Source organism: Notamacropus eugenii, chromosome 3, assembly GCF_028372415.1.
Source record: "Notamacropus eugenii isolate mMacEug1 chromosome 3, mMacEug1.pri_v2, whole genome shotgun sequence".
Classification (NCBI taxonomy): Eukaryota; Metazoa; Chordata; class Mammalia; order Diprotodontia; family Macropodidae; genus Notamacropus; species Notamacropus eugenii.
The window spans coordinates 19923519-19951313 of record NC_092874.1 but is presented as its reverse complement, the minus strand read 5'-3'; the positions used below and the strand labels follow the sequence as shown (position 1 = coordinate 19951313).

Genomic DNA, 27795 nt, shown 5'->3' with positions numbered 1-27795 from the left:
TGAGTTGACCTTCTCTCAAGACCTTATTTCGAGATGGAGAGGGACCTCTTTGAGCTTAGGGAGGGCAAGTGTTGAATCCATTAGGATCCTTGGAAGGTCCTCCAAATCACAGCATGCCTCTGCCCATAATTCTCAATGTGCTCTTAAAATGTGGTACCATCAGTTCAATCCAATAAATTATTAAGGGCAAGAGCAACATTGGGTTGGGTGGATGGGGGGGGTGGGGATTACAAAGACAAAAAATCGGTATGGTCTCCCACTCTCAGGGAGCTTCCTAAGATATACTAGCAGCAGTAAGGTAAATAGGTAAACAGGTATAGCTGCAAATTGTGATTCTCTACATACAGAATTGTATGAAAGAGTCAAGAAGGATCATTAATGATCTTTTATGAGTAATTAGTGATCTTTAATGATCATTAATGAGTAGGGGAATCAAAGAGGAAAGAAGGCAGCCGCTGCACGAGGCAGGAGCCTCGTAATAGGAGGTTGGGAGGCATGTAACACCTACACAGTCAAGAAAATTCAGAGAATATATTGAGTAATTTAAAGAGGGAGAGAGAGTTGGCAACTGGGAGGGATCAGGAAAGGCCTCACGTAGGAGGTAGCCCTCAAGTCGTGCTTGGAAAGTGGTGGAGGCTGGCGGAAATCTGTTCCGGACATGGCAGGCCCACAGCTGCTGCTGCCACCTGTTATCGGCAGCCTTGCCCTCGGTGTCAATGGAGATCTCAGCTGTGTGGCATTTGCTGGGGTGGGCGCCTGGCTTTTTATCTGAACCCACCTGGCAGGCCAGATTGCTTCTCCTGAGAGATATCACGCCTCAGAGGTGGAAAAGGTAACTTGGCTTCCAGGCTAACGATTGTGGCCAATATCTGCCAAGGCCCCTTGACCCTCCTTGAGAAGGATCTGAGGAGGAAACAGTACTTTTCTGTCTGCCAGAAACAGGATAAGAAAAGGAGCAAGAGCCACATGTGTTAGCACTGGGGAGGATTTCACTGCTCAGCGAGGGATCTGCATTTTATATAGGTGGTTTTCAAATGTTGGCGGAGATCCTTCTCCCTTACTGTTCCAATATTGTGAGTGGTGGGGGCTGGAGACAAGGGGAGTAAAGGAAAAAACCGTGCAGTAACAAAGGCATTCTCTGTGAAGCTCAGTTCTTGGAACTCTGCACAAATGTCAAGCGTCTAATAATGAAAAAAACGGACCTCAACTGTAGACCTGCTTTTCAGCATTCACTGCATAAAACAGAAGCGTGTGTCTCTGTTTGCCAAGAAAGAAAGCTTGCTTTGTGCCAAGCACCACAGCTCTTCATTTTAAGACCGAAACCAAAGTCGACCTGTCTCTGGGTGGGGGCCCCCATTGTCCTCTAACAAGGATGACAGCTCCCCCCCCAGTCCTAGCCTCCCACATTTAGGGAGGCTCCAGCAAGCTTCTCGGGGAAACTGATTCCTATTGCATTCTTAACCAGAGAATGACCATGGACCAGTCTGTGGGTCCAGGCTGGCTCTTAGAGATCAGACAAAAGGAAGTCTCAGTTGCCCTCCCCTGCTCTGCTCCCTCCTCTTTATATTTTCTGTACTGGGTTCTGAGATTCCAGAATCATAGATGCCAGGATTGGGAAAAGCCTCAAAGGCTGTAGCTAGACATGTCATCTCCCTTCCAGCTTGACTTCATGAGGACCTCACTACTTCATAAGGCACATCATTACCCTTTAGATGACTCTCATTGTCAGGGAAGTTTTCTTTACACCCAGTCTGCAATGCCCCCCGCCTGTGACTCCTTTGTGCTTGTCTCTTTTAAAGCTTGGCAGCTAACTGCCGTGTGACCTTAAGCAAATTACTTTCTGTCTCTTGGTCTCAATTTCCTCTTCCTTATGTAGACATAATGATTGCTGTGGTCCAGTTATAAAACTGTACCACTCTGCAGTATTTTATACTTCAGGGGTTTGTGATTGCACCGGTGTGGGTCCCCCCTCTAGCAGACAGCACAGCCCCAGTCTTGAAGGTGGTCATAGCTCAAAAATCCCATCTTCCTGTGGCCAACCTGATGATAAATTTCTCTGAACTTAGCTAGCCTGATCTTTTGAAAGCAGACACATAGTCCGTCATCCTGAAAACAGAGAGAGTGCCTTCCCCTTCCTGCAGGTGTTTAAATTGGGAAGGATCTGCTGATACGTTTGTTTAGAATGGAAGCTCTTTGTGGGGAGAGATTGTTTCATTTTATGTGTGTTCATATTCCCAGCCCCTTTGGTGCAGTTGGTGCTTAATACATGCTTATTTTTTACTGGATTGACTGATTAATGCAGGGGAAAGAAGGCTAGCTCTGGAGTCAGATCTGACTTCAAATCCTACCCCTAGAACCTATTACCTGTGTAACAAGAGATTATGCCCCCTCCTCAGGTTCAAAGACCTGAAGTCACTTTACAGTGATATCCACAGTGAGACTGAAATTGGATGAAATCATGATCAAGACCTAGAGGATCCAACAGCCCCACAGCATTTTTATCTGTGTACCTCAAGACAAGTCACTTCATCTCTCCATTTTCCCCCATAGATAAAATGGGGGAAATAGGACTTGGTCATTGTGAGGACTAGGTGAAATGATCTATTTGGAAGCAGCAGAAGCCCCTTGAGCGCAGGGGCTTTGTGTCTTCAGAGCCATGCACAGTCCCTTGATAAACGCATGTTGTTGTGAACAGACCATTCCCCAAGTCTGAAGATGCCCCTTTCTTACCACTGCCTCATGGTGTCTCTTTAGCCCTTAAAGGTACAGCCTGAGCATCACCTTCTGCATGAAGCTCTTCCTCATCTCCCCAGCTACAAGGACCCTTCCTCTCTAACCACCTTATATTGAAATACTTTGTATTTCATTGCACTTATTCTCTATTTCTTCTCTACATATTTATAGATGTCCCAGTTGCCTTCCCTATTAGAATGTAATCTCCTTGTCTTTGTGGCTGCTGAATTCAGTACTGAAAATACAAAGTCATAGTGGCTTTTAATAAAAGTTTGTTGCAAACATTAAGCACTAATAGTGGGTGCTTGATTAAAGCTTATTGATTGATTGATACAGGGGAAAGAATTTGGCTTTTAAGTCCAAGGCTCTGAGTTTCTGTCCTACTTCTGATACTTAGTTACCTAAAGCACTTTACCTCCCCGACAGCCTCATGGTTCTTCTTCTATTGGTTGGTTGTTGCCTTTCATGTTCAAAGAGGACCAAAATGACATCACTATGTTGAGGTCAAGGTACCGTGTGTCCAACTGTGACTGATCAGACCAATAGGAAATCTGAAGGCTCTGCCACAGTTGGGCACAAATAGTCCATATAAACATTTAGAGTGGAGATGTCTCTAAATGAGCACAGCTCACATTTCTGTTGAGCAACTACAATTTTACTTTGCTTATAGAACCCAGCACTTTTTTTTTGCCTCTATTCTGGATAGTCCTGTGCTAGTGCCTTCCATGCCTCAATTCCAAAATTCTTCAAGGTGACTTTGAGAATGTCCTTGTATTGCTTCTTCTGACCTCCATGTGAGCACTTGCTCTATGTGAATTCTCAATAAAAAAGTCTCTTAGCGAAATGTACATTTGGCATTTGAGCACATAGCTAGCCCATCGGAATTGTACTCTCTGCCATAGAGTTTCAATGTTGGCAGCTTAGTTCAAGAAAAGACCTCAGTGTCTGACACTTTACCTTGCCAGGTGATTTTCAGAATCTTCCTAAGACAATTCAAATGAAAGCAATTCAGTTTCCTGGCCTGGCACTGGAACATTGTCCAAGTTTTAAGGTCATACAACAATGAGGTCAGCATGTGGTCATCTGTAATAGAAAGGGGTTGCTAGATAGTCTCTGAGGGTTGTGATTCTATGACGGATGGTATTTAACATAAACAGAAGTTATTCTCATTTCACTTTCCTTGGTCTAATTCTGTTTGTTGAAGCTCAGAGTATTTGCCCAAATGCTTAGCCTTAGCTAGGGCTTGTGAAGAAAGCTAAAAACAATGAAAAAGGACTTTTTTAGTTGTATTGGAGGAAAAGAGGAATTCAAGAAAGAATAGCTCCAGTACATGGGGCAGCAGGCCAAATGAGCCTTTTTAAAGACTAGGTAGATCTATGATTTCATTCAGAGAACTCCCTCTTCCAATGAAGGTCAATCATCACCTATTTTGCAACGTGCAGTCTTTGAGAACTGACAGGGCACTGAACAGTTAAGCCACTTACTCAGGGGCCCACAGTCATTATGGGCCAGAGGTGGCATTGAACCCTCATCTTCCTGATTCCAGGGCTGACTTTCCTTCTACTCTACCAGATTGCCTCACCCGTGGGGCAATCAAATCATGGACGACAGAAAGAAGCCAACATTACACAACTCCAGCTTTGTTTCTGTTTTTTCTCCACTGGTGAAAATGATCTTTGGACTGGAAGGGATGGAAAGAATGGCTAATAGGGAACTGAATGCCAGGATAACGAGTTTATAATCAGAAAAGCATCTAAATAAATGCCTTTGATTTGGTGAGTTACCAAATCCAGACAAGCTACAGTCCAGTCTATTAAGCTATCGTCCAATGTGCCATTGGGATCCAAAGGCCATGCCAGGCAAGCATAGACTTTGGTAGCATGGAGGAGGCCCATAGACAATGAGCCCCACAGAAGCAGTAGAGATCTAACAGAACCAAACACGGAGAGATCCCTTATCAGTCAGTTGGCCTAGGGATGTGATGCATCAATGGCCATCTGTGAAACAGAGAAATACCACATGCCCCTCTTCCATTTCTGCAAAGGAGGTGGCAGAGCTTCTGAAAACAGAGCAGAAGGGCTATTTGTATTTCACTTGTACACACTAAACTTAACATTGGCACTCTAACTGAGAGATTCTTGCCTAGTCCACAAAGGGAACAATCCAGAATTGACGATCTGTCTTTCTCATTTTTTTTTGTTTTTCCCTCCTTCCCACCTTGATAATTCTTTCTTTCAAATCAGAATTGCTTCATGGAGATTTTTATGGACTTCCTCCAAAGGAATAGCTTGTTTGTGTGGCAGCTTCAGAAATCCTGGGCTGCCATGTCTTGATTAGATTAGAATAAAGCAATTGACAAAGACATTGACATTCCCTTTTGGCTCATAGTGAGGGGAAGGGAAGAAGAGGTTTGAGTGCTGTTTTCTTATTAAGAAGGAAAGAGACTGCTAAACAGATTTCAGACAGTGACGGCCAAGGGCAGCTAAGCCCCTGGAATATGGTCTGGGCTTTGTTGGAGAAATTTCTGTGCTGCATCTCAAAATGAACCCCCGTCCTATTACCTCCTGCTAAGAGGAGGACGTGAGATGTAGAGCTCTTTTTCCAAGGCTCCAGGTGCTGGGAAACGTGATTCCCTTCAAAGAAGCATTTATTAAGAACCCACAGTGGGTTGGATAAGGTGAATACAAAGACGACAAGAAAGCAATTCATAGCCTAACCTAAGGAGGTGAGTCTACGAGGTACGTCATTTAGCAAATACAAAGTAATTTCAAGGTGAGAAAGTGCTAATGGGGATTAGGAAAGGCTTCTTGTAGGAGGTGTCACCAAAACTGAGCTTTGAAACAAGATTGTAGCCTTGTAGAAGACAATCTTAGGAAGGTGAGTCTAGATTCTTTTAGTCAAACTCTCAGTGAGTCATTAAGGAGAATATCAGCAGAGTTCTTTCCGATCAACCTAATAGCGTGGTGTAAATCATCTAGAGGTTTGCAGCAGGGGCTGGTGACTTGCTTGAGGCCACATGGGGACCTAGGCTTCCTTCCTCTCACTGAAAGCTAGAGGCAGCCTCCAGCGGTCAATGATTGGTATCCTTTACTCTATCTGTATCTATCCAGTTAAAGTCAGCAGTGATTTTTCAAGTGCCCATGACATTCTAGACATTGTACTTAGCACTGATGGGACAAAAGGGAAACAGACCTTGCCTTCAAGGGGCTTATATCCTCATGGGGCCAGTAATGCAACCACAGAAGACCAAAATGGAAAATAACGAAAAAGGAACTGCCTCTACATTTCCCCTTCAAACCAAGACGAGTTTTGTTGCTGTGTGAACATTGACTCATGCTGGATGATGCTCCATGGTGGCTTAGTTTATCAGTCATTCAACAAACATTTTTGAAGGTCTGGGTTCTAGGCTCGAAAAAAAGATGAAGGGGAGGAGCCAAGATGGCGGAGTAGAAAGACACACATATGCTAGCTCCGAACCCACAGCCCATAAAATATCTGTAAAGAAGAACTCCCAACAAATTCTGGAGCAGTGGAAGCCACAGAACAATGGAGCGGACAAGATTTCTGTTCCAGAGAGACCTGAAAACCTGACATGAAAGGTCCGCCGGCCCCGGACCCAGAGCCGAGCCCAGTCCTGCCTTGGCCATGCAACACCAAGAGGAGCAGATCCCAGCAGGCTTCAGGGACAGAATCTCCAGTGGCCATGCAGGTCCCTCCACCCACAGGTGACAAGGGTTGGTGAGAGGGTCTCTTTGGCTGGTCGAGAGGGGAGTGGGGTGTCCCCATAACTCAGGCCCCCTCAGGAGGCAGCAGCAGGGGTGGGAGCAGACAGGGGCTCCCAGAGCAGGCAGGAGCTCAGATCCATTGTTGAAGGTCTCAGCATAAACCCCCTGAGGGAACTGAGCCCCGAATGGCAGCCCTGCCCCCACCTGAGCACCTGAACTTAATCTCACACTGCCCCTGCCCCAAGCCCTGAGGCTGGGAAGCAGCATTTGAATCTCAGACCCCAAGCCCTGGCTGGATGGATCTGCAGGTGTGGTGGGTATGGAAAGAAAACTCAGAAGTCAAGTCACTGGCTGGGAAAATGCCCAGAAAAGGGGAAAAAAATAAGACTATAGAAGGTTACTTTCTTGGTGAACAGATATTTCCTCCCTTCCTTTCTAATAAGGAAGAACAATGCTTACCATCAGGGAAAGACACAGAAGTCAAGGCTTCTGGATCCCAGCCCATCCAATGGGCTCAGGCCATGGAAGAGCTCAAAAAGGATTTTGAAAATCAAGTAAGAGAGGTGGAGGAAAAACTGGGAAGAGAAATGAGAGAGATGGAAGAAAAGTATGAGAAGCAGGTAAACACCTTGCTAAAGGAGACCCAAAAAATGCTGAAGAAAATAACACCTTGAAAAATAGGCTAACTCAATTGGCAAAAGAGGTTCAAAAAGCCAATGAGGAGAAGAATGCTTTCAAAAGCAGAATTAACCAAATGAAAAAGGAGGTTCAAAAGCTCACTGAAGAAAATAGTTCTTTCAAAATTAGAATGGAACAGATGGAGGCTAATGACTTTATGAGAAACCAAGAAATCATAAAACAAAACCAAAAGAATGAAAAAATGGAAGAGAATGTGAAATATCTCATTGGAAAAACAACTGACCTGGAAAATAGATCCAGGAGAGACAATTTAAAAATTATGGGACTACCTGAAAGCCATGATGAGAAAAAGAGCCTACACATCATCTTTTATGAAATTATCAAGGAAAACTGCCCTGAGATTCTAGAACCAGAGGGCAAAATAAGCATTCAAGGAATCCACAGATCACCGCCTGAAAGAGATCCAAAAAGAGAAACTCCTAGGAACATTGTGGCCAAATTCCAGAGTTCCCTGGTCAAGGAGAAAATATTGCAAGCAGCTAGAAAGAAACAATTCAAGTATTGTGGAAATACAATCAGGATAACACAAGATCTAGCAGCTTCTACATTAAGGGATCGAAGAGCATGGAATAGGATATTCCAGAAGTCAAAGGAACTAGGACTAAAACCAAGAATCACCTACCCAGCAAAACTGAGTATAATACTTCAGGGGAAAAAAATGGTCTTTCAATGAAATTGGGGACTTTCAAGCATTCTTGATGAAAAGAACAGAGCTGAAAAGAAAATTGAACTTTCAAACACAAGAATGAAGAGAAGCATGAAAAAGTAAACAGCAAAGAGAAGTCATAAGGGACTTACTAAAGTTGAACTGTTTACATTCCTACATGGAAAGAAAATATTTGTAACTCTTGAAACTTTTCAGTATCTAGGTAGTGGGTGGGATTACACACACACACACACACACACACACACACACAGAGAGAGAGAGAGAGAGAGAGAGAGAGAGAGACAGAGACAGAGACAGAGACAGAGACAGAGACAGAGAGACAGAGAGCACAGAGTGAATTGAATAGGATGGGATCATATCTTAAAAAAATGAAATTAAGCAGTGAGAGAGAAATATATTGGGAGGAGAAAGGGAGAAATGGAATGGGGCAAATTATCTCTCATAAAAGAGGCAAGCAAAAGACTTTTTAGTGGAGGGAAAAAGAAAGGAGGTGAGAGAAAAACATGAAGTTTACTCTCATCACATTCCACTAAAGCAAGGAATAAAATGCACACTCATTTTGGTATGAAAACCTATCTTACAATACAGGAAAGTGGGGGAGAAGGGGATAAGCAGGGTGGGGGGGATGATGGAAGGGAGGCAATGGGAGGAGGGAGCAATTTGAAGTCAACACTCTTGGGGAGGGACAGGATCAAAAGAGAGAATAGAAGCAATAGGGGGCAGGATAGGATGGAGGGAAATATAGTTAGTCTTATACAACACGACTATTATGGAAGTCATTTGCAAAACTGCATAGTTATGGCCTATATTGAATTGCTTGCCTTCCAAAGGGAATGGGTGGGGAGGGAGGGATGAAGAGAAGTTGAAACTCAAAGTTTTAGGAACAACTGTTGAGTACTGTTCTTGCTACTAGGAAATAAGAAATACAGGTAAAGGGGTATAGAAAGTTATCTGGCCCTACAGGACAAAAGAGAAGATGGGGACAAGGGAAGGGAGGGATGATAGAAGAGAGGGCAGATTGGAAATAGGGGCAATTAGAATGCTCAGCGTTTTGGGGTGGGGGGAGGGGACAAATGGGGAGAAAATTTGGAACCCAAAATTTTGTGAAAATGAATGTTAAAAGTTAAATAAATTAATTAAATAAAAAAATTTAAAAAAAGAAAAAAAAGATGAAAGAGCTCCTGCCCTCCATAAGCATTCTGTTGGGGGAGACAACACATATACATAAAGTGATGCATACAAAATAAATTAGGGGACAACTAGATTTCAATTCAACAGATATTTATTTTTATTTTACTGTGTGCATGACAGTGTTCAATATTAAGTATACCAACAAAGAAGCTCACCTTCTAAGGGTGAGTAAAGAGGCAGCAATGTGCACAGTCATTAAACACAAAATCATCTGAGGAGGGGAAGACCTTTGCACTTCAGGGAGGATCAGGAAGAGGTGGCATTCTTGAAGAAAGAAGATTCTGGAAGTGCATGGAGGTGAGGCAGACTTGCATTCCAGGCTCCCTGGGGTTCAGCCAGTACAAAGGCACAGTGATGAACTCTGGTTAAGTTGGGAACCTGGTCTGGCTGGAAAGGGAGGCTGGAGGAAGATTGGAGGTGGAGGCAGTTTAAATCCAGACAGAGGAGTTTCTATTTTATCCCCAAGGTAATAGTCAGTAAGCTTTCATTTGGATGCCTAAGACATCCTTGGGGTCTAGCCCTTTGGCTTTCCTGTGGGTTTGTCAGCAGTTTGAATGACCTGTTTCATACCAGCAGCCTGTTTAGTAAGAGTTCTGCTTCCCTCCCCCCCAGGGAAGGGTACGGCCTCTGCTGTCTGAAATTCTCCTTTACACCCTTCACCCTCATTCCCCACATCCCAGTCTCCATTGTCGGTATGCATGTTACAAGCTTACAAAGCAGCATTTGTCTTCCTGGAGCACTGGGTATCCCAGGATATCACATTGCAGCTGCAAGGGGACACCTGAGACAGAACAAAGAATTCCCTGCATAACCTTCCCAAGGAAATAGTCATCCTACCGCTGCGTGAAGGCCACCAGCAACGTGAATGTGGGCTACCAAGAGCTTTGCAGAGCCAATGGGATACTGGGTGGAGAGTTCAAGGACCTGGATTCAAATTCCAGTTCTGTTACTTCCATCTTAGATGCCCTCAAGAAAGTCCCATAATTTCTCTAGGTCTCAGTTTCCTAACCTGTAAAATGAACAGATTGGATTAATAGACCTCTGAGATCCCTCCTATGTCTAAATCTGGATTTCTTTAATATACTCAGAGTCCTGTTGTAAAAATCAGTTGAGATAATGTATGATGCTTGGTAGACCTAAAGTGCTGTGTAAATATTACCTGTCATTATTTCTGTCCTGATTTTTCCGTCAAAGGATAGGGAACAAACATTTATTAAGTGCCTACTATGTGCCAATCACTGTGCTAAGCATTTCACAAATACGGTCTTATTTGATTCTCACAACTACTCTGGGAGGGAGGTGCCGTTATCATCCCTGTTTTATAACTGAGGAAACAGGCAAATCGAGGTTGAGTGACTAGGTGAGGTTCACACAAGTAGAAAGTGTCTAAGGTCAGATTTGAACTCAAGTCTCCTGACTTCAAGCCCTGTGCTCTATCCCTTGTACCTCTTAGGTGCCTCCATCTAAAGAGTTACAAGATATTGTGATCTTGCTGTAGAGTGGTGACCAAAATGGTTGATTTCCTCCTCTATTCCATCCCCTTTCCATTATGGATACAGGGCTAGTTAGTTTGTTATTCTTGAGGACTAAGACACCATGGGAGATGTCTTGACTAGCACATGAATTGGATTTAAGTGAGGCAGAGCTGCACAAAGTCATCAGCCTCACTCTCTCTCCCAGAGTCATCAGAGTCCAGTGGCAGTACAAAACTCAAGATGGCTGGTGACGGCCCAGCAAATAGCAGAGTAGGAATTTGAATTCAGGTCTGATAACTCCAAGTTCATCACTGTTTCAAATGGCTCCCATTGCTTCCTTCCCTCTCTGTCTAATCTGGAATTTGAGAGATAATGTTTCCTTAAAAGCTTAGGTGATAAAATGTGCTAAAGATTATTTATTGGACAAGTCTGAAGCTAGCTCCTTGGTATCCAGTTACCACTTGTCTGTGGCTCAGAAACATTCCCAAGAAGAAGTCGGTGGGGGAAGGGAGGAGTTTCACATATCCTTAAGTTATGACATAAAAACAGTGAAGAAAAGTAGCTAATTAGAATAATTTCCCTTTTAAAAAACATGATGGACACAATGATAAAAAGCTCTCTGAAACACTTCCCAGATTAAGTCAAGTATTAATATCAGGCTCCTAATACATATGAGAGGAGAGGGGAGGAAAGACCAAGTTGGAATTTAGGTCTAGGGATGTAAAAACTGAAAAATAAACTAATGAAAACAACAGAAACATACTCCACCAAAATATTTGGCTGCTTTCTGGTCATCTTTTGTCCAGAAGGCAGATGTCAATGCTTGTTTGTGTTCCTAATGTTTGTTATGTTTTTCTGCAGTAACTGGGTCCATTTAGAGTAACTCTGGTTCCTTCCAGCCGTCTCTCAGAAGGTTATAGATATCTGAATCCCCACTCTTCTTTTTGCTTCTGCATCACCTTCCTCTTTTTTCCCCCAAACACTGCCTCATGCTCCCTCCCCCCCCCCCTTTATAAATCATTAGGCCTTTCTATTCGTGAGGAATATCAGCATCTCATTTTTATCTTTGTATCTCTAGTGCCTAACACAGACCTGGTACACAACAGGTGCTTAATACATGCTTGCTGTTTGATTCATCTCCAAACAGGACAAAGGAGTTTTGCTTCATTTTGTGTTAAAGTAGAGGCAATGCTTAGTACTGGTAATCAGGGGTTTCCAAGTCTGTGGCTTTCAGCATGTAGTAGGTACTTAATAAGTGTTTGCTGATTGACTGATTTCCTACGTTTTCACCAGCCCTTTCAGTTTAATACCACATTGGAATTGACTTCAACCCCTAAGTCCAACTTGACCAAGCTGAGTTCTCCTGTTAGGGCATTTTGATTCCAAGGTTGTCCTCAGACCTTGCCTCGAACAGAGGGCTACAGAGGTAGATCCATTCCAACTCTTGTTTCTCCCCCACACAAACCTGCCTTGAAACAACAAGCCGAGAGTAAATCTCTACATCCTGCTCTGCCTTAGTGCCAGAAATCGACCTCAGAGAATAGACTTGGCGCCCTGCTGCCTCTGCATTCTTCTTGGCCTCCACTTGCTGGCACTGACTGGTTATTATTCACCCACTGGTGCAGCTGGTGCTTCCCACATCTGGTGTGCAGCACAGTCTAGTTTTCTCTTGCCCTAGGGAAAAAGCCACCGAGAGCTCCACCACCACTGCTTTTTAGCCTGAAATTGTATCAGCTAAGAGCACAGAAGAAAGTTAATTATCCAGTCAGCACGCATTTAGTAAGCCTTTACAGTATGCCAGGCACTGAGCTAAAGTACTAAGGCTGCAGAGAAAGATAATAACACTTCCTGTCCCCAAGGAACTCAGAGTTCAATAATGGGATAGACAATGTGTACATACAAGATGTATAAAGTGAAATATAGCTTTTATAAAAATAATAATATCTAATATTTATCCACTTATCAACATTATGATAAATAGGTAACTTTTTTTTAAAGAACTACTTTGGACTACAGGCTCTGCAAAGAAGCACCTTTTGTGCAGGCTCTTTATAAGATCTGGGAAGCTGATCCCAAAGGGGTCTAAGTTTGCATGGGATTACCGCTGACATCCCTTCCAAGGTTCAGATTCTGTGATTCTGTAAAGGTACCGCTCACAACTCCAAATCAGTCCACAGGCTCCTAAACTGAGAGCTGGAAAGGGCTTTGCGGGTCATACTTCCCATTTTGCAAATAAAAAAATGAAAGGGCAGAAAGGCCTAAGCCCATCCAGGTACCTAATTGGCAGAGCTGGGATCAAACCCAGTGCATATTAAGCGTCGCTGGTCCAAGGCTCTATTTAGTTACATCTCAGTGATTCTGGCTTCCAAGAGTTTCTGTGTGTTCTTGTTTTCCTCTCCTTTACTTCTCACCCAGTTTCCTCCACAAAAGCTTTTTGTTTGTTTGTTTGACTGTTGCTGCATCACTGGCTGCTCACCAGTTGTCAAAGAGAGGGGAAGAATCTTTCCAGGAGGTAGGGGTTCATGATTTCATCCATGTGGGGAACTTCCAGTATGGAACCAGAGGCCACCCATGCAGATCAGCAACTCATCTGGTACTTAGAGTCTTGGAGAGCTATTCCAGGCCTTGAGAGGTTACCTAGGCACCCCAGGTCACCCAGCTGTGCTGTCCCCATGGCCAGCCCCCCACCATGCTGCCTCTCATCAAGAATGGGCCAAGGGAATATGGAACTGGAAACATTCCTTCAAAGCTTTGGCATCTTTGCAACTGCCCTGCCAGCCAATCAACTTCTTTCCAATGGCAAATACAAGAGCAAAAGAGGCAGCAGTGCTGTCTGTGAAGCAGGGGGCTTGGATCTAGTCTAGTCAATAAGCATGTATTAAGCACCTACTGTGTGTCAGGTACTGTGCTAAGTGCTGGTTACAAAGAAAGGAAAAAGAAAATAAAAAGTTCCCACTCTCCTGGAACTCACAGTCTAAGGAGGAGACAGTGTGCAAGCAAGCATATACCAATAAGGATAAATGCAGACTGAACTGGACATTGCTGTTTGTCCTTTGTTTTCAAAGAGGAAACTGGACCCAGCCTCACAGGGAAGGCACGAAGGTTAAAGAGGGTTGGGAAAGGTAGGGATGAGGAAGGAGAACATACCAGGCATGGGGAACAGCCAGCGCAAATGCCTGGAGTCGGGAGATGGAATAGCAAGGGATCCTGTGCCCCTGGATTACAGCATATGTGTGTAGGGCTGAGGTCTAAGAAGACTGGGGAGGGAGGGAGGGGCCAGGCTATGAAGGACTTTAAAGGTCAAACAAGATTTTACATTTGATCCTAGAGGTGATTGAATTGGGGAGTGACATGGTACTTCAGGAAAATCAATTTGATGGCCAAGTGGAGGTTGGATGGGAGTAGGGAGAAACAGGCACTAGGACTACCTTAAAGCCCATGGCAATTGTCCAGGTGTGAGGAGCTATCTCTAACTCTTAGGGTTATGTGACCTGGGGGAAGTCACCAAATCTCCCTGAGCCTCCGTTTCCTTATCTGTAAAATGGGACTGTTGTTCTAAATGCCATTAAGACCCCTTCCAGCTTCAGAATTAGCACTCTATGGTCTGAGATCCTAGGAGGGGAAACAGAATGGAGCCCAATCCTCCTTAGATTGGGTTAGGCTGAAAGACTTCAGACTCTGAAGTATTTATAACATTTTTGAAGGAACAATGACTGGGGAAGTTTCTGGGTTGTTGTTCCTTTTTCCTCTGTCTTTAAAAAACACAAGTTAGTTCCTGAAGACGAGGGAAATCGTAAACAATAGCGACTTCCAACTCAACTCTGATTATGTGCCAAGGGTTGGAACAAAATTCTCCTGTCGTTTTCTTGTCTTGCTCTAAAGGGCTGATTAACATAAGAAGAATGCTTCTAAATTAAACTCCCCAAATATGCACTTACTTAATCATCAGGGAGCTAATTTATTGTATTATTTCAAATATAAATTGGCTTGCATGTCCATTTACCAAAGTCTAACAGACAGCTGAGCTGGGAGGGAGAATTTCTTCCTGGTTGTTGAACCATTTACTGTGAGTGGTTTTTAATAATCAATTAGAATTTCGCAGATAGTCATTTTATTAAGTGGAAAGTGGATAAATACTTATTAGGAAGCCTAGAATTTAAAGTCTTGCCCATAAATTGAGTGGCTTTTGGAACTCATTGGTATTTGGGGAAGAAAGAACTTTGGGAGGTGGGAGGAGGGAAGAGTGAAGTTAAACACTTAGGTTTGTTGTTTTAAATTGGGATTTAACCAAAATGAGCCAAGTTGTTCATAGGAATGTAACACAAAGGAGAGACAGACAGAGATAGAGAGACTGGAGACAGAGATAGAAAAGAAGAGAAAGGAGGGAGAGAGAAGACAGGAGATAGAGGAGGAGGAAGTAGAGAAAAGGGAGAAAAGAGAGAAGGAAGGGAGGAGAGAGGAGGGAAGGGGGAGAAGGGAGAGGAGAGAAAAGAGACAAAAGGGGAGGGGCGGGGCTAATCCTCAGTTTTCTTTATCTGGAAGTTGGCTCTGACTATGCATTCATCTTATCTTGGGTGAGGACATAACATTTCAGCGTAGCTGGCTCATCTGGTGAGAGGCTGGCATTTTCGTGTAGCCTGGCACCAAACCAGCCAGTGTCAGCACAGTCATCATTCCTCCATCTGGCAGGCGCTGAATCCGAGGTGACTTCTTGGAGTCATGGGAATCCAGGAGGTTGTGGGCCTGGGGCCACAGGGAACCCAGAGAACCTTCCCTGATCTAGAGCTGTCTCCGAAGTGCAAGTCATTTCTTAAGAGGCAGAGAGCTGGTGGTCCTGGAATTAGGAATGAGGAAAGCCTGACTTCAAATCCAGTCCCTCAGACACTTTCTAGCTGTGTGACTCTGGACAAGTAAGCCATTTAATGGCTGTCAGCCTCAGTTTACTCATCTGTAAACGGGAATAATAGTTGCAGCTATTTTCCAGGGTTGTTGTGAGAACTGAATGAGATGGTATTTGTAAGGAGTTTTGCAAACCTTCGTGTTCTAAAATACTAATTATTAGGATTATGAGAATTCATAGTATTTTTTTAAGGACAGCAAAAGACCTCATAGATCAGTTAGCTCCCATGAGCCACTTAACAAACGAAGAAATGGAGGCAGAGGCAAATGAATGGTTATGTGGGTGGTGAGTGGTGGAGCCAAAGATAGAACACAGGTCCCTTAACTTCCAGTCAAGTACTTTCTGCCCCCCATCTGATTCCCATGTGTCAATGATGAAAAGCCTATTTCACTAACTTTAGAGTTGGAGGTCTTGCATTCAAATCCTATTTCTGTAGCCCTACTAACTGCATGCCCTTAGGCCCGTCATGTCCTTCCCCATCATTTGCCTTATTTGAATAGAAACTACTTGAGGTCACGAGGCTATCTTGCTTGTTTATATTTGTTACCCCAGGCACATAATAAGTAATTTTCTCTCTCTCTCTCCTCTCTCTCTCTCTCTCTCTCTCTCTCTCTCTCTCTCTCTCTCTCTCTCTCTCTCTCTCTCTCTCTCTCTCCTCTCTGTCTCTGTCTCTCTGTCTCTGTGTCTCTGTCTCTCTCCCTGTCTGTCTTTCTATCTATCCATTCATCCATTTGTAAAACGAAGGGGTTGCACTAGCTCCTCCTCTATGATCTGAAGGGATCCTATGATGCCAAGTAGTTTAAAGACTCTGGGGGGGGGGGGGCAGAATCCCCTCCTCTTTCTAGCTAACATGGGAAACTGAGGCTATGCTAGATCTTCTAGAGCAATTCTGGACCTCTCAGTGCCGTGCAGCCTCTTGTTGGACCCTGGGAAAGAAGCCTGTATGGGGACTGCTTAGCATGCCACAGGGAGGGCTAGAAAGGTCAAGAAGCAAAGTTATCCTGCTGCTCTCTCTGAGCCCAGGCAGACAGGAAGCTGGGGTCACCAAGAAGGTAAGCAGAGATACCAGCTCCTCACTGGCCTTTTGTTCCTGGGGACAGAGCCTGGAGCCTCTGAGGTCTCTCTGGCAGCATGAGCAGGGTCTGTTTTCCATCTGAAGGTAGAAGCTGGGGACAGGGCAGAAGGACTTGTTAGTGTATGACTGCCCCATCACTAGTTGAACACTTTGAAGGCCAAGGCTGCCTTTAGAGGGATCAAATGTCAAATTACTTTTTCATTTAAAGCCCTTCCCAACCTTTCCAGTTCTTCCTCCCTTTCACTATCCTTACATCCTCCTCCAGTTTAGCCATAGTAGTCTGTTTGCAGGACATCTCCCGCCTCCCTGCCTTTGCATTGGCTATACCCCATGCCTGTGATACCCTTCCTCTTCACCTCTACCTCCCGGCTTCCTTCTTTCCATATTTGACAGATGAAGAAATTGAGTTCAGAGGGGTGAATGAGATTTATTCATGGGTGGTCACAGGAATAGTGAGAATTGGAATAATCTCAACTTGACCCTTATGTCATCATTTCAAGTTCATTGTTTCCATTACACCACAGACTGCCTGTAGCAAGTAGTCAGAGTGTGTACTTTGTTGACATGATGGTGTGGTCCAGTCCAGGTTCCACTGTCTGCCCAGCATCCTATACTCTAGCCTAAAACATGGCACCCTGGCCTGAACACCATGCTGACTGAAATGGAATATAACAGCACTAACTCTTAATCTAGCCTATGGCATGCCACACTGTTGATTCATCTTGACCTACTGGGTCATGAAGATTCTCAGCTCTTTTTCAGTGAAACTGGTCAATAAGTACTTCCCTTTCCCCATACCTGTAGCATTGACATTTTTGAGGTCATATGTAGAATGCTTCATTTTCCCTCTTAAATGAGGGTAGGGGCTGTGTTTTGCCTTTTTGTATTCCCATCACTTAGGACAGTTCCTAGCACATAGTAGGTGCTTGGTAAATGTTTATTGACCGACTGCTGATGCCGCTCATTGCACCAGCATATTGGGACAAGGTCGCCATCCTCTCTCTTCCCCACTTACTAAGTCACTCCCATGAGGATGTATGGGTAGACACATTATGTTGTAATTTACACATTCCCACTTACAAGTAAGTGGCTGCTTGGGGTTTAATGGGAGCGCTAGCGAGGCTATAGTCCATTAAGCTTTTAAATTCACATTGAAAGGGAGCATTTGAAGTTCATTTTATTTTACTTTCTTTCATGTCTAGAAAATGACATTCTTTGGTTTAAATAGCCTCCAACCATAAAGAGAAATAGAATTCACTCCCATTTAAAGAACATAAGTGATTTTAGTTTTTGGTCTTTGTATCCACAGCAGCCCCTATCGTACCTAACACATAGTAGGAGCTTGCATGTTTATCTGGCTAAGTTCACATAAAAATGTCATAAGAAAAAGAATAGTTCCTTCAGTTTAATTCAGCTAGCACTTACTAAATCAGCTACTATGTGTGAGGCATTGCCCAAGCAAAGACAACAATCCTAAAACGTAGTCCGTGCCTTCCAAGAGTTTATATTCCAGGAGCTTTCCTAAGAATGAAAACCAAGACGCAGAGTAGGTCCATTGCTGCCTCCTCATGCTACTTTGGGTAATGATGACAGCCCTGCCCCAGCCCCAGGGCCGAGGCACTCTGCCCCCTCTTAGTATAAAGATCTTTCACTTGGGGCTTTCTTCTTTCAGCTCTGTTTGGCTGAAGTTATTTAAATAGGATTGAAAGAAAGGACGAAAAAAAGCTCACTCTTCACTAGCTGGGGTTGTGACGATAGCTAGAATTAGGTGCCAGTTACTGCATCTATCTCAGCCTCAGTTTCCTCATCTGTAAAATGGGGATAATAATGGCACCTACCTCCCAGGGTTATCGTGAAGATCCAGTGAGCAAATATTTGTAAAGTGCTTCGCAAACCTTAAAGTCCTAGATCAATGCTGCTGCTGCTGCGGTTGTTGCTGATGGTGGTGGTGATGATGATGGTGGTGGTGATGATGATGATGGTGGTGGTGGTGGTGGTGATGATGATGATGATGGTGGTGGTGGTGGTGGTGATGATGATGATGATGGTGGTGGTGGTGATGATGATGGTGGTGGTGGTGATGATGATGATGATGGTGGTGGTGGTGGTGGTGATGATGATGATGATGGTGGTGGTGGTGATGATGATGGTGGTGGTGGTGATGATGATGATGATGGTGGTGGTGGTGATGATGATGGTGGTGGTGGTGATGATGATGATGATGGTGGTGGTGGTGATGATGATGGTGGTGGTGGTGGTGGTGGTGGTGGTGGTGATGATGATGGTGGTGGTGGTGGTGGTGATGATGATGATGGTGGTGGTGGTGGTGGTGATGATGATGGTGGTGGTGGTGGTGGTGATGATGATGGTGGTGGTGGTGGTGGTGATGATGATGGTGGTGGTGGTGGTGATGATGATGGTGGTGGTGGTGGTGGTGGTGGTGATGATGATGGTGGTGGTGGTGGTGGTGATGATGATGATGATGGTGGTGGTGGTGGTGGTGATGATGGTGGTGGTGGTGGTGGTGGTGATGATGGTGGTGGTGGTGGTGATGATGATGGTGGTGGTGGTGGTGGTGGTGGTGGTGATGATGATGGTGGTGGTGGTGGTGGTGATGATGATGGTGGTGGTGGTGGTGGTGATGATGATGGTGGTGGTGGTGGTGGTGGTGATGATGGTGGTGGTGGTGGTGGTGATGATGATGATGTATTTCTACAGGCGGCATGGCATAGGGCATACATTGCTAGGTTTGTAGTCATGAAACCTCGGTTCCAATCTTGCCTTTGACACTCACTAGCTGTGTGACCCTGGTCTGTTCATTTCACCTTTGTGAGCATATGGTAGGAGCTATATAAATGCTTTTCCCTTCCCCTACTTCTGGATCTGATTTGCATATTATGTTTCCCAGGAGAGGAGATGGGCCCATGATTTTCCTTAGTGTGGGTGGAGGCACCGTCCAGCAAACCAGGTTAAAACCTTCTTGGTACCTTTACCAGGTGGTCTTCTTGACTTGTTGGGCCCAAGGAATTCACTGGCCAGAGTCTCTGAACATCACTTGGCTGGTACATCAATGGTACATATCAAAGCCAGACTGTGAACTCTACTAACATGGCCTTCAAGTACCCAGGACCCCCTCCTTGTTCCAAGTGAAGGTTAAGGCTAGGGAGACCTGAGAAAAGTTAAGCAAGACTCAGACTCTGCCTTCTGGGAGTTTATAATCTCTTTTTATGCATCACCCACACAAATAGCTATAATACCAAAGGGCATTTGAAAAGTTTATAAAGGGACAAGAAGAGAGAATGTTGGGTGAGTGTCAAGGTAGCTTGGAGCCTTTGCAGCAGGACTAGGAATGGGTTGTGGGTGGTTTCTCTTGAAGACGCCATGAGTTTACTCAGAATTCTTCAAAGAATGGTCTGAGTTCTTTGCCTCTGGTTGCAGATTCAAAGTAGGGCGTGGTCACCTTCAGAAATAGGCCATGGAAGTGAGGACTTGGACACCAGGGTCCTCTTGCCTCACACTCTATTGACATGCCAACATGTCATAGTCAACAATGGAGATTTTGGTGGTCAAGGAAGGGGGATGGGTGGTTCTGTATATGTGTGTGTATGTCCATGTGTGGAATGAGATGAAGCTCTATTATTCAGTAATTCAGCAAGCAGTTCTCGGTCAATAAGTATTTATTAAATTCTCCCTTTGTGCTGACCCTGTGCTAAGTACTGGGGATACAGTCAGTCAGTGAGCATTTATTAGGCACGTACTATGTGTCAGGTACTACGCTGAGTTAATAATACAAAGAAAAGCAAAAACAAGCCCACATTGTAATGGGGAGAAAATGTATAAATATATAGGTGCAGGAAGGTCCTAATTAGTACGAATGATGACTCCCCTCAAGTGGCCACATGCATTTGAATTTGAGTTATAATTACATAAAATAGGATAATTGGTTCTAGCCTAGTGGAAATATGTAGTGTGAATTACAATAATTTGCATTTCTCACACAGAAAAGATGTATAGAGAGTATAGAAGGTCATCTTAGAGGAGAAGAAACTAGCAGCTGGGGGATCTGGGAAGGTCTCCTGTACATGGCCACCTACTATGTGTTGCAACTTCATATCTGACCTTGAGCATTTCATCTCTCTGGATCTTAGTTTCTTCAACTATATGGCCCCCAAGTTCCCCTCTAGGTATAGACCTGGGTTCCAGCAATGCTACAGTGTAAAACAGCTGGCTCAGAAAAGTCTTTGAGAAGATGGTGCCAACCTCTAAGGTCTCATCCAGGTCTAAAATTGTATGGTCTAACTCTAATCTCAAGAAATGAATTAGGTTGGATTTGGACGCATAGATCTTCCTGTCTCCCCCAAGTGTGTTCTAAAAGATTCACAGACTTGTCATGAACAGAGAAAAAGGTTGAAAAATGGAAGGCTTTTGATTCTAATGTCTAAGGACCAGATTTTCTTTGATTCAACTCCCTGGCTTCATTGTAGCCCAATCTGACATTAGCAGCTCATGTGAGGAGCATCTTCCTGACCTCAGATCCTGTGAGGAGGGAGGGTCCCCCTCAGAGATGACCGCCTGAGCCGTTAGACTTCCCCACCAGCACTGATGTGTCTGGGCCTCGTAGCTCTTCCTGAGCATTTCTGCCAAACCCATCTCGGGACTCAGCAGCTGCATTTCATCACATTCACAACTTAGTTCAATCTCATTCGAGCTGAGATTGTACAGAAGTCTCTCGTCAGATAACTGCCAAAACCTAATTTCAAGACTGAGAATACGCACGCGCACACACACACACACGCACGCACGCACACACACACATTGCAGGGGGTTGGAGGGGATGCCAGCAAAGACTGCCCTTGGAGTCACATGAAGGAGATCATGTCAGATGTATTTGTTTCTTATTCTCCATGACAAAAATGGAACATATATGGACTGATGAAAGCTTAGGTTTGGACATGGAGAGAGGATGGTTTAAACCTCAACTGCGTGCCAGTTAGACATGAATTATCATCAAAGACATAAATAAGGCAAGCAATCAGAGCTTTGTCTTAGAGTGCCAGATTTAAAGGGTGCTGACAGCACTTGTCCTTAAATGCACTGGGGTAGTTGTCTCCCCCATTCCTCTTACTCCCTCCCTACCACCCCAACCCACAGCAGTCTTCCCAGCACTGGGCTTGAACCAGCATCCTGTTTTCTTTGTCCCCACGGAAGGAGATAGTGAGATGCAGTGGAAAGAGTGCTGAATTTGGAATCTTACCATTTGGGTTTTATCCTAGTCCTGTATGACCTATGTGACCCTGAACAAGTCACTTCTCTAGTTTTCAGTTTTCTCATTTTAAAATGAGACAGTTGGAATAGATGATTTATTTGATCACTTTCAGCTCCCTATTGGTGATCCAGGGACTATAGGATGGTGTTTCCTCCCTTCCAAATAAGGATGACTTTCCCCCTACTTATCCTGGGTACAGCTTGTGGGTGTTAAACCCAGAATGGTGGCTGGAAATGGTAGGCACTCAATAACTCTCAATCCCATTCTGGGATTCAGTGCTCCTCCCTAGTGTAGAAGTGTCTCATATCTATATTTCAATTCTCTTTCTTTTTCCTTCCCATCTAAAAAGGTAATTGTTCGAGGTGGAGGACACATCTTACCCAATGACCAGCCCCTACGGTCTTTTGACATGATCAATCGCTTTATTTTTGGAAAAGGATGGGATCCTTACTGATGGCTACCAGAAATCTTCAGAGGAACTTAGGGGATTTACCTCTCAAGAGAAAATGTAGAAAATTGAAAGGAACCTGCAATTTCTAGAAATCTGTTTATATGACTACAGCTTCACTCAAATTTTTGAATTGACAGGAAAAAATTGTTTTGTTGGTTAAAAAATATATTTCAAAGAAATGATAACTTTTTTTTTCCATCCCCCAAAAATGAACTTTAGGAAAGCATTGTACAGCCATGAGGATTATGTGATTTATTTTAAAGTAAGAATGAGTTGTGGGAAGAAGCCTGGACTGGACCCAAGAGACTAGATCTCCAATTTCAACTCAGCTGCCTCATAGCTGAGTGACCTTGGACAGCAAGATACATCACCTCTCTTGAGCTTTAGGCTCCACATTTGTATAGTTGGGTGGGAAGGCTGAGGAGGGGGAAGGGAGAGAATTCATTTCTTACTTCACCAGATTGTTGTAAAGAAAACACTTTGGAAACCTTATGGTTTCTAAGAAATGTAATTTATTATTATGCTATGACATTTATTCAGTTGGGGACAATCGTTCCAGAGAAATCAAGAAAGATTTGTATGAACTGATGCAAAACGAAGTGCACAGAACCAGGAGAACAATTCACGCATAACAACATTGTGAAGGCAAACAATTTTTAACAAAACCCAAGAACTCTGATCAATGCAGTGATCAACCATGATTCCAAAAGATCAGTGATGAAGAATGTGATACACCAGAGAGGTAACATAGAGGAGACCAATTCAATATGCAGAATGAGTCACATGGTTGGGTGTGGCCAATATGGGAATTTGTTTTGCTTAACCATATCTCTTTATTACAATGTTTTGTCTTTCTTTTTCCCAGAAGGAGAAGGGGGGAGGTGGGAGAAAAATAATTAATGCTTGTTATTTGAAATATAAATAAATTTTAATTTTAAAAAAATTAACTTAAAGACCATAAATGTGATTTCTGTAGAAAGCTTTCAGTGAGAAAGCTTCCTTAACTAATGAAAATTGGTGCCTGTCCTGCAAGTTATATCCTTTTAGTCTTGTCTATGGGTTTTGCTAAGTGACTTGCCCAGGGTCACATGGCCAGTATATGTCAGGCAGGACTTGAATCCAGGTCTTTCTGATTCCAGAGCCAGTTCTCTATTTACTAAGCCACATTACCAGTCATTAATTCTTACCATATTGTGAAAAAAAATAATCTGAAGGATAAAAAAGGTAGCAAAGTTTTGGCAGATGAAGGAAACTTCAAATCTTTTAAAATAAGTCCTTAGGTTTAGGTTGAGATGAAGACTGTGTGACTTTGGGGATCCCTGACTTTACAAAGCTGTAGGATCTAATACTTTATTCTTCTTTGGATTAGAAATCTGATGTACAAAAGTACCAAGGTATATAAATGCAACAATCAGAGAATCTTCTGAAGCTTTGCCTCAACCAAATCTCTGGATGTATTTTGCACTTTTTTCTTTATATATTTCTAAGTCTTTGAAAATCAGTACAGGGCCACATTATCTGACATAGAAATTTAGTGGTGAAACCTTTGCAGCATGAATAGAATGCTGGATGTGGAGTCCAAAAGAAGAGTTTGAATACTGCCTCAGACATTTATTTACTGTGTGACCTGAGGCAAATCACTCAACCTCTCTGTGTCTCAGTTTCCTCATCTATAAAATAGGGATAATAACCATTATAAGAATCAAATGAGAACATTTGCTCACTTAGCAAATCTTAAAGTGCAATATAAATGGTATCTCATTATATACTTTTGATTATTTTCTAATCTAGCATTTTATCAATCAACAGCCATTATTGGGATAGGCAAGCTAGGCTAGCTTAAGCAGCAAAACATTCTGAAAGACAGACAAAAGACAGCATGTGCCAGACAGGGCAAACACGATTTCATCCAATAGTTCCCCTCAGACCATGATGGAGACAGCCCAGGGCCCTGAACTCAAGAGCTCTGGGAGTAACAGCACCCCTAGATTCCCACTCCAGACCCTGCAACCATCATGCAGGGAAAGAATCCTTGTGAAGAAGGGGTCCTCCATTCCCATCCCCATCAACACCGAGTGCCAGCCAAATGCCACCAAGAGCCCCAGGAAGAGCAGAACCCCCCAGACTTCCAGCCCTGCTTCCAATTTAGTCTGTAGCCATCACCCAGGGAGGTGACCACTACAAAGGTATGACCTGACAACTTCCTGTACAAGCACTATTGCAGAAGCTGAAAATTCTCAAGGCTGAAGCCCTTGGCTTTGAGGAGTGGTTCCATGTCAGAGACTGACATGGTATTTTCATTGACACAAGAAGATGCACCCCAACAACCACTGAGCCTTACCACCTGACTTGCAGCTGAAACCTCCTGCATGCTACTGTTGAGCACAGGGGACAGCTTGCTTTTCTGTGTGTATCCCCAGCTCTCACACTTTGCTTTGTTTTTAAAAAGTCTTTCCTAAATTGAGTCAAATTCCCTTGGACTCTTGTCCTTTTCTCTGTAAAATGAGGCAAGAGTGGGACAGTACAAGATATTTCCAAGGTTCATTCTGACTCTAACTTCTAGCATCTGGCCCTTTCCCATAACTGTAATTTTACTCAATAATCTCATTTTTCTCTTAATACATTATTTGTTCTAGAGAATTTACTTTTTAAAAAAGTGATTGCCATCATAAGGATACCCTCAGAAGAACCACTTTGCTGAGTGGCAGGATGTCTGAGTGCTGAAGTGCTATTTATGCACATGAGCTTGGGCAAGACTTCCTTTATCTCTGGGGGCCTCAGTTTCCTCATATGCAAAGTAAAGGGATTGGGCAGAAATGCCTTCCTGCTCTAAAGTTTCATGATTCTAAGAATAGCAAGGCTTGCCAGGATCTCAGCCCTGAGACAGGGGGAGGGGCAAGGGCTTGTATGAGCCACTACGGTATGTTTTGCTTTTAAAATTGGCTCTCTGAAACATCTGGAATACATGTTGGCCACAGCATTTGTTTCTCCCTAAAGCATAGCCCTTCTCTAAAAGATGTTACTTCTATTTGTGCTGGCCCAGTTCTATGGAGGGTCTTCAGGGTTTTTGTCTAGCAAAGCCCCAAAGTTATGAAGACATAATGGCCCCTTCCTTCTCATGCCAGACAAAAGGCATGGCCAAAGTTCTGAGTTCCCGGAAGACACTGGTAATGTTCACCCTGATTTGTTTCTGTGAAAAGTCTGGGATTCTCTTCATTTATTCTGGACAAGGAGGCTTCCATGCTCAGTGCTGATGATGTACGAGGCCAGGCCATGAGATTCCTCAAGTCATTTAATCTCTTACTTCTCAGTCCATGAACAGCCCCATTCTTTATGACTCAGGAGTGGAGAGTTGACCTTCTCTCAATGGAGCCAATCCCAGAGGTGATGGCCAGCTTGTTAGGGATGGAAGGTTGGGCCCCAGGATGAAATGTTGATGCTGATGAGGATGTGACTCCTCTGTCTTGTACATACACCCAGAATGGTCGGTGGCGGTCACCAGTTATTTTGTTCTTTGGAGGTTCTTTTAGTGTGATCAATCGTGGAGTCAGATTTAGAGCAGCAAAGGGCTTTAGCAGGTCCAATCTGTCATCTGAAAGGTGAAGAATCAGGCCCAGACATGTCCAGTGACGTGCCCATGGCTGCCTAGATGGCTTGTATTGGAAGCAGGATTCGAATCCCTTAGATCAATGATTTGACTTTGCCTCACTGGAATATTGACCTCAAAATGACTGGAATCAACACATGAGAAAATATTTATTAGGCTCTTAATATGTGCCAAGCAGTACACTAAGTTCTGGAAATACAAGAACAAAAGCCAAGATAGTCCCTGACCCCAAAGTGCTGATGTTCTAATAGCTAAAGATGACATGTATTGAGGGGGAAGGATGTTACAGGAATATTTGGTTGAGAAAATGAAAAGGCTGGGGAGTTGGAGCCATAGGCTACACATTTTTCCAGAAGCAACTGCAGAGATTTGATAATGAATGACTACAAAGTTGGAAAGGAAGAAGTGCTTTCACAGTGATGGAAAAGGAGTAGAGGAGCTGGCCTTAGATGTAGTATCTGACCAAGGCACCAATGGGGCCCCAGGATGGGAGTTGTGAGAGAGAGAGAGAGAGAGAGAGAGAGAGAGAACTTGGCTTCTGCCGAGCAAATACAGTAGAACTTTTCTCATTAAAAGAACCCTGCCGTTTCCCAGAAAAAGTTGAGCCCACTTTCGTGCTTGGTTCTGGACTCAGTTCATTTTCCATTGGCAAGATCTACCCAAGATATACGTCCTTGTAGTGGAGGAGTTCTCTAGAGCTGGTCATTCAGATACATGTGGTGCTTTGGGTACTAGGCACTTATCATCCTCTTCCTTTTCCCTGTGGGGACAGTTAGGCTGAATTTTTGAGTGATTGTTGATCTCATAGAGATCTTGATTTGCTCAGGGTTTTGATACAATTAGCACAATGCCATTGGTACAATAGTCACAAAGAGAATAAGGAAGGACCAATAGATTGTCCATGTGCTCCACTGATATCCAAGATGTCAAGAGAATGCAAGGCAGGCCCCCAGCATATTGACTGGTACTATCTTAGGCAAAGCCATGGGAGGACAAGAATCCCACCAAATATGCAGGAATGGATGGGTTTCAATTTGCCTCATTAGAGGAAATCCCCACATTAAGGAGATCACAGACCTATTGGTGTACGAAACCTTGAGCTGCATCTTCACTGCTCCAATTAAAAAAAAAAATATGAATAGATCATGGCTTAAGATAAAAAACAAATTGACCTAATGAAATATTTGGGGTTACATCAGCCAAATGTTGGGAGTTGATGCCTTTGGCTATTTGGGGTAGTGCCAACAGTTGTGAGATCAACAGGGAGTATCTTCCAGAGTTCCTATTTCCTGTCCAGTTAACCATGACTAATGAGTGACCAGAATCTTGAGTTCTAGTGTTTTCAGTCCCTTATGGGAGAGGCACAATCATGTCAGAGAAATATCATTCAGGTGGGAAGCAGGAGCCCTGGGTTCTAGTCTCATTTCAGCTCCCTTTATAGGACTTTGGGGAAGTCTTTGACCTCTGGGCTCAGTTTCCCCCTCTAAAAAGTGATGGGGTTGAACTCAAAGCAGATGTTTTTAACTTGTGACTCATTGACCTTGGCTGAGTTTTTAAAATGTTAGTAACTATTTCAATGTAGTTGATTTCCTTTGTAATCCTGTGGATTTTATTTGATGCATTTAAAAATGATTCTGATATGGAGTCCATAGGCTTCACTAGATTGTTTAAGAACAAAAAAACATTAAGAATTCCTGTATTAGAGACTCTCTTAAAAATTTAGGGATGCACTTAACTTTAAGGGCAGCTAGATGGCACAGTGAATACAGGGTTGGATCTGGAGTCAGGAAGACTTGAATTCAAATCCAGATTCAGAGATTTACTAGCTGTGTGACCCTGGGCAAATTACTTAACCTTGTTTGCCTCAGTTTCTTCATCTGTCAAATGAGCTGGAAAAGGAATGGGCAAATCTCTCCAATATCCCTGCCAAGGAAACCCCAAAATGGCATCCCAAAAAGTGAGACACAACTGTAATGACTGAGCAACAACACTGAGCTTCAAGACTG

The 27795-nt window shown here is 43.6% G+C and overlaps 1 protein-coding gene across 3 annotated transcripts in view; it reads left to right on the top strand.

Annotated features, from left to right (window-relative positions):
- CPVL (carboxypeptidase vitellogenic like) overlaps window positions 1-23129 on the top strand; it is a 124203-nt gene extending 101074 nt beyond the window's left edge. For all 3 annotated transcript variants that reach the window (XM_072651031.1, XM_072651028.1, XM_072651029.1), the window contains exon 13: window positions 22081-23129. In XM_072651031.1, the coding sequence (XP_072507132.1) occupies window positions 22081-22185 (105 nt within the window). In that variant the 3' untranslated portion in view covers window positions 22186-23129. The remainder of the gene's footprint in view (window positions 1-22080) is intronic.
- The last annotated feature ends 4666 nt before the right edge of the window (window positions 23130-27795 follow it).